Genomic DNA, 14,910 nt, shown 5'->3' on the forward strand with positions numbered 1-14,910 from the left:
GACATGAAGAGCATGAAATGAGATCAATGCCATCTAAATGCACATCTCAGTTATGCCAGTAGTCTGCTATCAAAGTAACTTCTTCCTGCTCCATCCCTACTGTAGCTGGAATGGTCAGAGTATGGCTGTATTGACTTTTAGGCCTAAATGCAGGTTCCTCTGATCTTGTGAGCTGAAAGTCACAGTCTCACAGTATCACCAAGGTTGCAAGAGACCTCAAAGATCATCAAGTCCAACCTGTCAAAACAGACCTCACAGTATCATAGTATCATAGTATCAGTCAGGGTTGGAAGGGACCACAAGGATCATCTAGTTCCAAGCCCCCTGCCATGGCCAGGGACACCCCACACTACATCAGCCTGGCCACAGCCTCAGCCAGCCTGGGCTTAAACACCCCCAGGGACGGGGCCTCGACCACCTCCCTGGACAACCCATTCCAGGGCTTCACCACTCTCATGGGGAAGAACTTCCTCCTCACCTCCAGCCTCAATCTCCCCACCTCCAGCTTCATTCCATTCCCCCTAGTCCTATCACTCCCTGAGATCCTGAGCAGTCCCTCCCCAGCCTTCCTGTAGCCCCCTTCAGATACTGGAAGGCCACAATGAGGTCACCTCAGAGCCTTCTCTTCTCCAGACTGCACAGCCCCAACTCCTTCAGTCTGTCCTCACAGGAGAGGTGCTCCAGCCCTCTGCTCATCCTTGTGGCCTTTCTCTGGACACCTTCCAGCACCTCCAGATCCCTCTTGTAATGACTAGACCATGGCACCAAGTGCCAAATCCAATCCCCTCTTGAACACCTATCCCCACTTGAGCACCTAAGTCATTGCTCTGATGGGCCGTGCCATGAGGAGATTATTGAAAACATTTCTCTTTAGGCTGCTGCTGCTCTTAAAAGCACCATAAAGGTATTATGGAAAGCTTACCTTAAAAAAACCAAGTTTCCTCTTTGTTTTGAGGGTGACAGCACTGGACCAGGCTGCCCGGAGAGGTTGTGGAGTCTCTGACTCTGGAGGCATTCCAGACTTGCCTGGATGTGTTCTTCTGTGATATGGAATGGAATGGAATGGAATAGAATCGAATCAAATAGAATAGAATGGAATACACCAGGTTGGAAAAGACCTTTGAGATCATCAAGTCCAACCTATCACCCAACACCATCTGATCAACTAAACCATGGCACCAAGTGCCTCATCCAGCCTCTTCCTAAACACCTCCAGGGATGGTGACTCCACCACCTCCCTGGGCAGCACATTCCAATGGCCAATTGCTCTTTCTGGGAAGAATTTCTTCCTAACCTCCAGCCTAAACCTCCCCTGGCACAGCTTGAGACTGTGTCCTCTTGTTCTGATGCTGGTTGCCTGGGAGAAGAGACCAACCCCCACCTGGCTACATCCTCCCTTCAGGTAGTGGTAGACAGCAATAAGGTCTCCCCTGAGCCTCCTCTTCTTCAGGCTAAGCAACCCCAGCTCCCTCAGCCTCTCCTCACAGGGCTGTGCTCCAGACCCCTTCCCAGCTTTGTTGCCCTTCTCTGGACACCTTCCAGCAACTCAACATCTTTCCTAAACTGAGGGGCCCAGAACTGGACACAGGACTCAAGGTGTGGCCTAACCAGTGCAGTGTACAGGGGCACAATGACCTCCCTGCTCCTGCTGGCCACACTGTTCCTGATGCAGGCCAGGATGCCATTGGCCCTCTTGGCCACCTGGGCACACTGCAGGCTCATGTTCAGCCTACTATCGACCAGCACCCCCAGGTCCCTCTCTGCCTGGCTGCTCTCAGCCACTCTGACCCCAGCCTGTAGCACTGCATGGGGTTGTTGTGGCCAATGTGCAGAACCTGGCACTTGGATGTGTTCAATCTCCTGCCCTTGGACTCTGCCCATCTGTCCAGCCTGGCAAGGTTCTTTCTGCAGAGCCTCTCTACCCTCCAGCAGATCAACTCCTGCCCCCAGCTTGGTGTCATCTGCAAATGTACTGATGATGGACTCAATTCCCTCATCCTGATCATCAATACAGATATTTAGTCTAGATGATCTGGACCAGGGTTGGAATAGATGATATTCAGAGCTCCCCTCTAACCCCTGCCATTTCGTGTTTCTGTGTGTAACTGAAATTTGAAGTGAAAATAGCATTGCCTGTTTGGGGCATCTGCCTGCATCTGTAATCTGCCATGAGTAGTTGGCTTAAGAGACACATAACAGACCATGAAGCACCAACAGAACAAGAGGACACAGTCTCAAGCTGTGCCAGGGGAGGTTTAGGCTGGATGTTAGGAAGAAATTCTTCCCAGAAAGAGAGATTGGCCCTTGGGATGTGCTGCCCAGGGAGGTGGTGGAGTCACCATCACTGGAGGTGTTTAGGAAGAGACTGGATGGGGTGCTTGGTGCCATGGTTTAGTTGATTAGATGGTGTTGGGTGATAGGTTGGACTTGATGATCTCTGAGATCTTTTCCAACATGGTTAATTCTATTCTGACCTTTGTATTAAGTTATGAGGGAGGCAGAGCCAAATTAACAAGTGATTAATTTCTCACCTTGTCCCCCCCTCATTTGTAACTGCTGTGTAGCCTTGCCTGTAGCTTCCTTTTTCCTTGGACTTGATGATCTCAAAGGTCTTTTCCAACCTGGTCTATTCCTATTCCTATTCCTATTCCTATTCCTATTCCTATCCTATCCTATCCTATCCTATCCTATCCTATCCTATCCTATCCTATCCTATCCTATCCTATCCTATCCTATCCTATCCTAAGATCTCAAACAACAAAGTAGAGAATAGTATTGTGGCCAAAATGAATGCTTTCATGTTTTGATTCTAAATTGGCTTTCAAGCCCTGTGACTATGTAATGTCCTTTGAGTGGAGATTTCATTTGAAGGTGAAGTCACACTAGGATGCTGAATTAGACTGGCTCTTGCTTGAAGCTGTAGCTTCTGTGCTTGTCCACTTTGGTGTTTCAAATACAGCTTTTGTGTGTGGATGCCTTCTTCAGCTATAAATAATAATCTTGGTCACAGTATTTCAAGACCATGATGACCAAGGGCAGGGTCCTACATCTGGGTTGAGGCAATCCCAAGTACAAATCCAGGCTGGGCAGTGACTGGCTGGAAAGCAGCCCTGAGGAGAGAGACTTGGGGGTGCTGGGGGAGGAGAAGCTCAACAGGAGCTCTCAGTGTGCACTTGCAGCCCAGAAAGCCAATCAGATCCTGGGCTGCAGCAGGAGAAGTGTGGCCAGCAGGGCAAGGGAGGTGATTCTCCCCCTCTGCTCAGCTCTGCTGAGACCCCACCTGGAGTACTGCCTCCAGTTCTGGAGCCCCTATTCCAAGAGGGATCTGGAGGTGCTGGAAGGTGTCCAGAGAAGGGCCAGGAGGATGAGCAGAGGGCTGGAGCACCTCTCCTGTGAGGACAGACTGAAGGAGTTGGGGCTGTGCAGTCTGGAGAAGAGAAGGCTCTGAGGTGACCTCATTGTGGCCTTCCAGTATCTGAAGGGGGCTACAGGAAGGCTGGGGAGGGACTGCTCAGGATCTCAGGGAGTGATAGAACTAGGGGGAATGGAATGAAGCTGGAGGTGGGGAGATTCAGGCTGGAGGTGAGGAGGAGGTTCATCACCATGAGAGTGGTGAAGCCCTGGAATGGGTTGTCCAGGGAGGTGGTTGAGGCCCCATCCCTGGAGGTGTTTAAGCCCAGGCTGGCTGAGGCTGTGGCCAGGCTGATGTAGTGTGGGGTGTCCCTGGCCATGGCAGGGGGCTTGGAACTAGATGATCCTTGTGGTCCCTTCCAGCCCTGACTGATACTGTGATACTAAGGCTTTTTTCAGGAAAATCAGTTTATTTGTGGTTTAGGCAACATGCTGCAAGCCCCACTTGGCTCAGCACAGACGTGCTTGCAGCAGAGTGTGCACACATTCATCCCCAGCCATGCCTTTGGCATCCAATTCTCATCATCTAACCCACACAGAGATTATGACCTGGTACAGGAAGTTGTCTGCAATCCACTTAGTATTCACTTGGCTTTCACCATCAGAACAGGTTCTTTGACTCTCTTGTCAAGCATAGCACAATCACATATCTGTCTTCTATTTAGCAAAGAAGTCTTTGTTTTGAAGTGGACTGTGGATCACCAGGTGTTGAAAGCCAGGGAGATGAGTATTGTCTTGCAATGTAGGACACTTTCCTCCTATGTCCTCACTTTGTTCATGACATTGGTGTGTGGTGACTGGTGAATCTTAACAAAAGAAGAGGAGGCTCAGGGGAGACCTTCTTGCTGTCTACAACTACCTGGAGGGAGGCTGTAGCCAGGTGGGGGTTGGTCTCTTCTCCCAGGCAACCAGCACCAGAACAAGAGGACACAGTCTCAAGCTGTGCCAGGGGAGGTTTAGGCTGGAGGTGAGGATAAAATTCTTCCCAGAAAGAGTTACTGACCACTGGAATGTGCTGCCCAGGGAGGTGGTGGAATCACCATCCCTGGAGGTGTTCAAGAGGGGATTGGATGTGGCACTTGGTGCCATGGTTTAATAGTCCTGAGGTGTTGGGTGACATGTTGAACTTGATGATCTCTGAGGTCTTTTCCAACCTTACTGATTCTATGATTCTATGAAAATACATTAAGAACATTGCAGGTCAGGAGACTCTCCCTGCTCATTGCTTTAGCTTTCCTAAAGGAAAGAACTGCATTCCCCTTCTTTTTATCTGAAGTAGCTGAAGATACTCTTCAGGGTAACAGCTCTGGTCTTTGTCATTCTGGTTTGTGCACTTGGTTGTGTAATTACAGCTCTTTGCTTCCATGTAACTCATCCAGACCACAGGAGATAGTTTGCCTGTAGGCATCTTCCTTTACTAGCACCATGTACCACTTCAGTCTGTAGGACCAAGTTCATCCACACAGTGTGTGAGGGTGGCAGCATCTCAGCTCCGGATGTAAAATGTCCAAAGATACCTCTCCTAAAAAGACTGGAGGTTAGGAGGGAATTCTACAGAGAGAGAGTGATTGTCCATTGGAATGTGCTGCCCAGGGAGGTGGTGGAGTCACCATCACTGGAGGTGTTCAGGGGGAGACTTGATAGGGTGCTTGGTGCCATGGGTTAGTTGATTAGGTGGTGTTGGATGCTGGGTTGGACACAATGATGATCTTGAAGGTCTCTTCCAACCTGGCTTATTCTATTCTAGTCGATGGTAGGCTGAAGATGAGCCTGCAGTGTGCCCAGGCAGCCAAGGGGGCCAATGGCATCCTGGCCTGCATCAGGAACAGTGTGGCCAGCAGGAGCAGGGAAGTCATTCTGCCCCTGTACACTGCACTGGTTAGGCCACACCTTGAGTCCTGTGTCCAGTTCTGGGCCCCTCAGTTTAGGAAAGATGTTGAGTTGCTGGATGGTGTCCAGAGAAGGGTAACAAAGCTGGGGAGGGGTTTGGAGCACAGCCCTGTGAGGAGAGGCTGAGGGAGCTGGGGTTGCTTAGCCTGGAGAAGAGGAGGCTCAGGGGAGACCTTCTTGCTGTCTACAACTACCTGAAGGGAGGTTGTAGCCAGGTGGGGGTTGGTCTCTTAACCCAGGCAACAAGAGGACACAGTCTCAAGCTGCACCAGGGGAAGCTTAGGCTGGAGGTGAGGAAGAAATTCTACACAGAGAGAGTGATTGGCCATTGGAATGTGCTGCCCAGGAGGTGGTGGGGTCACCATCCCTGGAGGTGTTCAGGAGTAGACTTGACAGGGTGCTTGGTGCCATGGGTTAGTTGATTAGGTGGTGTTGGATGATAGGTTTGACTTGATGATCTTGAAGGTCTCTTCCAACCTGGTCTGGTCTGGTCTGGTCTGGTCTATTCTATTCTATTCTATTCTATACATCAGCAAGTAAGAGACTTGGTTTGGTAGTTGTGATCTCTCTGTCTCTCTCTTGCCCCTCCTCTGAGGTTTGTAAATGAGGCTGTGTTAGCCTAGGAAAACTCGAGGGGCACCAGTGGTAGAGCAAGTAGTGCAAACACGGGAGCTGGACTTGTAGGTTGTGGTGAGGAAGTTTACTTTTCAATTTTTTTCCTGAAGTTTTCTGAGCAGACCTGCTCAAGATCTCTCTGGATCACCCTCCAACTATGCTGTCCTGAAACCACATGTCAGAAAGTGGCTGTGAGCAATCATGTCTTTGGCATGGATGAAAATTATAAATGAAAACTAAAATTTATGTAGACAGGAGGGGAACATCACTTGGGAGAGAACCTGCTGCTTCCTGCAGTGCTGTTACTAAAAAACCAGTCATTTCTTTTTAGTTCTCTTGCAATGTCTTACATAACTGGGCCCCTCAGTTTAGGAAGGACATTGAGACACTTGAACGTGTCCAGAGAAGGGCAACGAGGCTGGGGAGAGGCCTTGAGCACAGCCCTGTGAGGAGAGGCTGAGGGAGCTGGGGTTGCTTAGCCTGGAGAAGAGGAGGCTCAGGGGAAACCTTCTTGAATAGAATAGAATAGAAAAGACCAGACCAGGTTGGAAGAGACCTTTCAAGATCATCGCATCCAACCCATCAACCAATCCAACACCATCTAATCAACTAACCCATGGCAACAAGCACCCCATCAAGTCTCCTCCTGAACACCTCCAGTGATGGTGACTTCACCACCTCCCTGGGCAGCACATTCCAATGGCCAATTACTCTCTCTCTGTGTAGAATTTCTTCATAACCTCCAGCCTAAACCTCCCCTGGTGCAGCTTGAGACTGTGTCCTCTTGTTCTGGTGCTGGCTGCCTGGGAGAAGAGACCAACCCCCACCTGGCTACAATCTCCCTTCAGGGAGTTGTAGAGAGCAAGAAGGTCTCCCCTGGGCCTCCTCTTCTCCAGGCTAAGCAACCCCAGCTCCCTCAGCCTCTCCTCACAGGGCTGTGCTCCAGACCCCTCCCCGACTTTGTTACCCTTCTCTGGACATGCTCCAGCGAGTCGACGTCCTTCCCAAACTGAGGGGCCCAGAACTGGACACAGGACTTAAGGTGTGGCCTAACCAATGCTGAGTACAGGGCAGAATTGCTCTCTACAACTACCTGAAGGGAGGTTGTAGCCAGGAGGGGGTTGGTCTCTTCTCCCAGGCAACCAGCACCAGAACAAGAGGACACAGTCTCAAGCTGTGCCAGGGGAAGTTTAGGCTGGAGGTGAGGAGAAAGTTCTTCCCAGAGAGAGTTGTTAGCCATTGGAATGTGCTGCCCAGGGAGGTGGTGGAGTCACCATCCCTGGAGGGGTTCAAGAGGGGATTGGATGTGGCACTTGAAGCCATGGTTTAGTTAGTCATGAGATGTTGGGTGATAGGCTGGACTTGATGATCTCTGAGGTCTTTTCCAACCTCACTGATTGTGTGATTCTATGCTGACAGCCTTACTGAGATGTAATTGCTTTCAGTCATGAGGAGGACAAACATCCCTGTGTTTGTATTTGAGTTCAGGCCGTGCAGACAAGGTTGGTAAAGAAAACAATTCCATCAGCAGTGATGTTATTTTTTCCATCTGCTGGTTTTTTGCATGCCCCACACAGAGTGGGTTGTGGAACAAGTTTCAGCTTACTGGCATTGGTTGTCTTAACTCTTGCAGGAGCTCTGGGAACAGTCTGGCTGCCCTAGGAACCTACCAGCTGGTTTCCCTTGGGAATGTGTATTTTGTGCAAAGGCTGAGAGGGGATCTCATCAAGGTGTATATCTGAGGGGTGGGGGTCAAGTGGAGGGGGCTCCTGCACAGTAATCAGACAAGGAACAACAGGTTCAAGCTTGAACACAGATTTCGCCTCAACATGAGGAGAAGCTTCTTTACAGTGAGGGTGACAGAGCACTGGAACAGGCTGCCCAGGGAGGTTGTGGAGTCTCCTTCTCTGGAGACTCTCAAACCCCACCTGGATGCATTCCTGTGCAGACTACCCTAAGTGATCCTGCTTTGGCAGGGGGTTGGACCTGATGATCTCTTGGGGTGCTTTCCAACCTGTAATATACTGTGGTGACAGGTTGGACCTGATGATCTTTGAGGTCTCTTCCAGCCTTGGTGATCCTGTGATAGTGTGAAATGCATACAACTTCAGGAGCAGAGGATTGTTTCTGTATGGCAGTGTATTTCATGCAGAATCTGTGCCTTTAGGTGGCCATTTACCATGCAAGGCTACAGGTGAGGCACAACTGTGTCAAGGTAAAGGCTGTAAGAAATCAGGTGCCCACAAATACCCTTCCCAGGCTGCTGCTTCTGCCCAGGGTCTGTCCCCCCTCAGCTGCAAACTTTCTTCAAGCTAACAGCAGCATCCCTGTCTCCAAAAGTCCTCATCCACACAGATTTCCAGTTGCCTTCTTTCTTCCTGCCCAGCAGACACCTTGAATGATCCAGCCCTACAGTGTCCACAGTGCTAGGGAAGCCAAGGCCAGGCCTTAGTGGAGGTGTGTGCTGAAATTTATTGCTGCAGTTTGTAATCATTTTTGGATGCTCAGCAAATGGGAAGCTTCTATTGCCACCTCTGAAAGACTCCTCACTTCTTTCTTCCTTTTCTGCCCACATGTTTCAGATTATGGCACTGAGCCTCTTCCAAGCGACACCGTTCCATGCATGCCGCAAGCCAGGCGCCGCCACGCCGTGTGTACGAGCCCCACAGGCTGTCCAGCAGCTTTAGGTTAGTATTGGATGTGCTTCAGGGCCACTCAGGTCTACCTCAGTTCCACTGGGCAGAGTTATGGTGGTTATGGGCAGAGTCCAATGGGATGGCCTTCAACAAGTCCAAGTGCCGAGTGCTGCACTTTGGCCCCAGCAACCCCATGCAGAGCTACAGGCTGGGGTCAGAGTGGCTGAGAGCTCCCAAACAGAGAGGGACCTGGGGGTACTGATTGACAGCCACCTGAATATGAGCCAGCAGTGTGCCCAGCTGGCCAAGAGGGCCAATGGCATCCTGGCCTGCATTAGGAATAGTGTGGCCAGCAGGAGCAGGGAGGTCATTGTGCCCTGTACTCTGCTTTGGTTAGGCCACACCTTGAGTCCTGTGTCCAGTTCTGGGCTCCTCAGTTTAAGAAGGACATTGAGAGACTTCAACATGACTAGAGAAGGGCAACGAGGCTGGGGAGAGGCCTTGAGCACAGCCCTGTGAGGAGAGGCTGAGGGAGCTGGGGTTGCTTAGCCTGGAGAAGAGGAGGCTCAGGGAGACCTTGCTGTCTACAACTACCTGAAAGATGGTTGTGGATAGGAATGGGGTTGGTCTCTTCTCCCAGGCAACCAGCACCAGAACAAGAGGACACAGTCTCAAGCTGTGCCAGGGGAGGTTTAGACTCGAGGTGAGGAGAAAGTTCTTCACCGAGCGAGTCATTCGTCATTGGAATGTGCTGCCCAGGGAGGTGGTGGAGTCACCATCCCTGGAGGTGTTCAGGAGGGGATTGGATGTGGCACTTGGTGCCATGGTCTAGTCATGGGGTCTGTGTTGATAGGTTGGACTCGATGATCTTTGAGGTCATTTCCAACCTTAGTTATACTGTGATACTGTGAAGATGATGGAACAGGTCATCCTGAGTGCAATCACACAGCACTTAGAGGATGGCCAAGGGATCAGGCTCAGCCAGCATGGATTTAGGAAGGGCAGGCCCTGCCTGACCAACCTGATCTCCTTCTATGATCAGGTGACAGCCTGCTGGATGTGGGGCAGGCTGTGGATGTAGTCTACCTGGACTTCAGCAAGGCCTTTGACACTGTCCCCCACAGCAAACTCCTGGCCAAGCTGTCAGCCCCTGGCTTGGACAGCAGCACTCTGAGCTGGGTTAGGAACTGGCTGGAGGCTGAGCCCAGAGAGTGGTGGTGAATGGTGCCACAGCCAGCTGGCAGCCAGGCACCAGTGGTGTGCCCCAAGGATCAGTGCTGGGCCCTGTGCTCTTTAACATCTTTATTGATGATCTGGATGAGGGCATTGAGTCCATCATCAGTACATTTGCTGATGACACCAAGCTGGGGGCAGGAGTTGATCTGCTGGAGGGTAGAGAGGCTCTGTAGAGGGACCTCGACAGGCTGGACAGATGGGCAGAGTCCAAGGGCAGGAGATTGAACACATCCAAGTGCCAGGTTCTGCACACTGGCCACAACAACCCCATGCAGTGCTACAGGCTGGGGTCAGAGTGGCTGAGAGCAGCCAGGCAGAGAGGGACCTGGGGGTGCTGGTTGATGGTAGGCTGAACATGAGCCTGCAGTGTGCCCAGACAGCCAGGAGGGCCAGTGGCATCCTGGCCTGCATCAGGAACAGTGTGGCCAGCAGGAGCAGGGAGGTCATTCTGCCCCTGTACACTGCACTGGTTAGGCCACACCTTGAGTCCTGTGTCCAGTTCTGGGCCCCTCAGTTTAGGAAAGATGTTGAGTTGCTGGAATGTGTCCAGAGAAGGGCAACAAAGCTGGGGAGGGGTCTGGAGCACAGCCCTGTGAGGAGAGGCTGAGGGAGCTGGGGTTGCTTAGCCTGGAGAAGAGGAGGCTCAGGGGAGACCTTCTTGCTCTCTACAACTACCTGAAGGGAGGTTGTAGCCAGGTGGGGGTTGGTCTCTTCTCCCAGGCAACCAGCACCAGCACAAGAGGACACAGTCTCAAGCTGTGCCAGGGGAGGTTTAGGCTTGAGGTGAGGAGAAAGTTCTTCCCAGAGAGAGTTGTTGGCCATTGGAATGTGCTGCCCAGGGAGGTGGTGGAGTCACCATCCCTGGAGGTGTTGAAGAGGGGATTGGATGTGGCACTTGGTGCCATGGTCTAGTCATGAGGTCTGTGGTGACAGGTTGGACTTGATGATCCTTGAGGTCTCTTCCAGCCTTGGTGATACTGTGAGACTTCACTTCTAATGCTCAGATGACCCTGCTGTTCTACTCTCGGACCTCTGCACTCACTGTGCTGTGTGGTCAAAGGCAAAATGATGTAGCAGATGTTGTGTGTACTTTGAATTCAGAAGAGTGTAGAAGTTGCTAATTGCTTCCACAATCCTCTTCAGGCTTTCTCCTCTGAAACCATGCCAGAGATGACCGAGAATGAGACACCTACGAAGAAGCAGCATCGGTGAGTCCCTCTGCCTGGTTTGCCACTCTGGGGGCATGTCACAGTTGAGAAATTTCCAGCTGAAACTTTGGTAACAAGGCTGTTGTCAAGAAGTTCTGAGGCCCAGGACTGATCTAAAGGTTTGGGAACTGTGTTCCAAAACTCCCTTTCTCTCTCTGCCCTGTGTATGCTGAATTATTTGCCTAAGACCTGCCTCCTTGGGCCACCTAAGCAGCAGAGAGTCTTTGTTGCAGTGACTGCTCCAATGTGTATGAAGCTGTGTCATCACCTCAGAGTGCAGGCTGTGTTGTTGCTGAGTCCTGGTAGACACTGGGAGGTCACTACATGCATTTTCATAGTATCATAGTATCAGCCAGGGTTGGAAGGGACCACAAGGATCATCTAGTTCCAACCCCCCTGCCATGGGCAGGGACACCCCACACTAGATCAGCCTGGCCACAGCCTCAGCCAGCCTGGGCTTAAACACCTCGAGAGATGGGGCCCCAACCACCTCCCTGGACAACCCATTCCAGGGCTTCACCACTCTCATGGGGAAGAACTTCCTCCTCACCTCCAGCCTGAATCTCTCCAGCTTCATTCCATTCCCCCTAGTCCTGTCACTCCCTGAGAGCCTGGCATCCTGAGATTTTGGCAAAGTAATTCAGAGCTCTCCCTCAGCTCTCAGTGGAATCTGGATTTTGCATCTCAAATCTCAGCTGAAACACCAAGTGCATCTCGAGGTTGTAAAGCAACACTGACCCAAACTGGCAGCCAAGGGACTTGGAGCTCATGACAAGTTTTCCAGGTTTTTGATCTTTTGTCCTTGATCTAACGCCTGAGGGGCATGGGAATCATAGAATCATAGAATGGGTTGGGTTGGAAGGGACCTCCAAAGGTCACAGAATCACCAAGGTTGGAAGAGCCCTCAAAGATCATTGAGTCCAACCTGTCACCCAGCACCTCATGACTAGACCATGGCACCAAGTGCCACATCCAATCCCCTCTTGAACCCCTCTGGTCATCTAGTCAACCCCCCAGATCTTTCCCTCCCTATTTAAATTCAACACCCACCTTAAGCTAGGTGGCTGTGTAGGGTAAGGAAAGGTCAGAGAGAACACTGATTTCTTCTGTGGAAATGTTTTCAGTCTCTGTGGAGTTCATGACTCTCTCTCCCCCTCCTGATAGAGTATTTTGCATTCTGTGTTGATAATGGGAATCAAAGAGCAGCTGAGCCTCTCCCTCCAGCCTTTATTCATAGTATCATCCTGTGTCCAGTCCTGGGCCCCTCAGTTTAGGAAAGATGTTGAGTTGCTGGAAGGTGTCCAGAGAAGGGCAACAAAGCTGGGGAGGGGTCTGGAGCACAGCCCTGTGAGGAGAGGCTGAGGGAGCTGGGGTTGCTTAGCCTGGAGAAGAGGAGGCTCAGGGGTGACCTCATTGCCCTCTAGAACTCCCTGAAGGGAGGTTGTAGCCAGGTGTGGGTTGGTCTCTTCTCCCAGGCAACCAGCAGCAGAACAAGAGGACACAGTCTCAGGCTGTGCCAGGGGAAGTTTAGGCTGGATGTTAAGAAGAAATTCTTCCCACAGAGAGAGATTGGCCATTGGAATGTGCTGCCCAGGGAGGTGGTGGAGTCACCATCACTGGAGGTGTTCAAGAGGGGATTGGATGTGACACTTGGTGCCATGGTCTAGTCATGAGGTCTGTGGTGACAGGTTGGACTTTGAGGTCTCTTCCAACCTTGGTGATACTGTGAGACTGTGATTTAATATCAAAGTCTAAGACAAACCCTTGTGGGTGTCACATCTGCTGTGTTCTTCTTCACAGAGCAGAATGTAGTATTGCTTGGTGTTGTTAGCTGCAATGGAAACAATGCAAGACATATTTGTTGATGTGCAGGTTTTTCTCCCTTCTGTTTCCCACCACTCTTCTCTCTTTGTGTTTCACAGAAAGAAAAACCGGGAGACACACAATGCAGGTAGGAGCACACTCTGCCTTCCTGGGTGGTCTGCTTCTGGGCTGAGGCAGCCCCAGGCACAAATCCAGGCTGGGCAGGGACTGGCTGGAAAGCAGCCCTGAGGAGAGGGACTTGGGGGTGCTGGGGGAGGAGAATCCATTTATGAGCCCTTACACTGGTCTGAGTTCTGCTGCTGCTGTGCCAACTGCCACCTTGCCAACCAGCTGTCACAGCACATGCTGTTTTTCTGTAGTGGAAAGACATCGAAAGAAGAAGATTAATGCTGGGATAAACAGAATTGGAGAACTCATTCCCTGCTCTCCAGCACTTAAGCAGGTGAGTGTCCTGTCAGAGGTGCATACAAGCTACCTGCAGAATGCTCCTGTGTTTCCTTGTCATCCCCCACAGCAAACTGCTGACTAAGCTGTCAGCTCGTGGTTTGGACAGCAGCACTCTGAGCTGGGTTAGGAACTGGCTGGAGGCTGAGCCCAGAGAGTGGTGGTGAATGGTGCCACAGCCAGCTGGCAGCCAGGCACCAGTGGTGTGCCCCAGGGATCAGTGCTGGGCCCCATCCTGTTCAATATCTTTATTGATAATCTGGATGAGGGGATTGAGTCCATCATCAGCAAATTTGCAGATGACACCAAGGTGGGAGCAGATGTTGGTCAGTTAGAGGGCAGAAGGGCTCTGCAGAGGGACCTTGCCAGGCTGGACAGATGGGCAGAGGCCAACAGGATGGCATTCAAAAAGTCCAAGTGCCAGGTGCTGCACTTTGGCCACAACAACATGCAGTGCTACTGGCTGGGGTCAGAGTGGCTGACAGCTGCCAAACAGAGAGGGACCTGGGGGTGCTGATTGACAGCTGCCTAAACATGAGCCAGCAGTGAGCCCAGGTGGCCAAGAAGGCCAATGGCATCCTGGCCTGCATTAGGAATAGCGTGGCCAGCAGGAGCAGGGAAGTCATTCTGCCCTGTGCTCAGCCCTGGTTAGGCCACATCTTGACTCCCGTGTCCAGTTCCGGGCCCCTCAGTTTAAGAAGGACATTGAGAGACTTGAATGTGTCCAGAGAAGGGCAACAAGGCTGAGGAGAGGCCTTGAGCACAGCCCTGTGAGGAGAGGCTGAGGGAGCTGGGGTTGCTTAGCCTGGAGAAGAGGAGGCTCAGGGGAGACCTCATTGCTCTCTACAACTTCCTGAAGGGAGGTTGTAGCCAGGAAGGGGTTGGTCTCTTCTCTGTAGCAACCAGCACCAGAACAAGAGGACACAGTCTCAAGCTGCACCAGGGGAGGTTTAGGCTGGAGGTGAGTTCTTCACCGAGCAAGTCATTCATCATTGGAATGTGCTGCCCAGGGAGGTGGTGGAGTCACCATCCCTGACGGTGTTCAAGAGGGGATTGGATGTGGCACTTGGTGCCATGGTCTAGTCATGAGGTCTGTGGTGACAGGTTGGACTTGATGATCTTTGAGGTCTCTTCCAACCTTGGTGATACTGTGATGCTGTCTGTAGCAATACACACACTCATTTTGCTGTTTGTCTTAGGAAGAAGGCAAACCTCTCTGAATGCATATGCTCAAACATCTTATTATTAAAATGTTATTTGTAATAGAATTCCTTTTGGAAGTGCAAGGTCACATGAATGTAATTATGCCACTTTGGAGCTTTTTATCTGAAGGTGTTGGGTATGAATGTGAAGAAATCAAACACTGTGAGTTGGACTTGTGACTGATTTTCTCCTCAGTTCATACATGCAATATTTTTGAGCAAATGTAAGCTAAACTAATTTGCCCCTGGGCACTTGGGTAGATTGATATCTGCCTGCAGCTGAATCACAGGTAGGTCTTGTTCAGGGTGCTGAACATTGGTAAAGACAGAAGGTCAAAATCTTCTCTTAAGTGCTGCCTGCTCTGTTACCTTGAGCATATGGACAGTTGTTCAGCCTTTCCTCTGTAGGAGGAGGGGCAATCTAAGCAGAAGGAGGATGTTTCT

At 51.1% G+C, this 14,910-nt stretch overlaps 1 protein-coding gene across 3 annotated transcripts in view; it reads left to right on the forward strand.

The window, feature by feature from the left end:
- Positions 1-14,910, forward strand: part of USF3 (upstream transcription factor family member 3) — a 44,665-nt gene that overhangs the window by 10,953 nt on the left and 18,802 nt on the right. For all 3 annotated transcript variants that reach the window (XM_068165989.1, XM_068165987.1, XM_068165988.1), the window contains exons 2-5: positions 8,499-8,603; positions 10,932-10,996; positions 12,919-12,947; positions 13,180-13,262. In XM_068165989.1, the coding sequence (XP_068022090.1) occupies positions 10,950-10,996; positions 12,919-12,947; positions 13,180-13,262 (159 nt within the window). In that variant the 5' untranslated portion in view covers positions 8,499-8,603; positions 10,932-10,949. The remainder of the gene's footprint in view (positions 1-8,498; positions 8,604-10,931; positions 10,997-12,918; positions 12,948-13,179; positions 13,263-14,910) is intronic.

This window comes from Melanerpes formicivorus, unplaced genomic scaffold, assembly GCF_026170545.1.
Source record: "Melanerpes formicivorus ecotype bairdi unplaced genomic scaffold, bMelFor1.0.p_v2 SCAF_95, whole genome shotgun sequence".
NCBI lineage: Eukaryota > Metazoa > Chordata > Aves > Piciformes > Picidae > Melanerpes > Melanerpes formicivorus.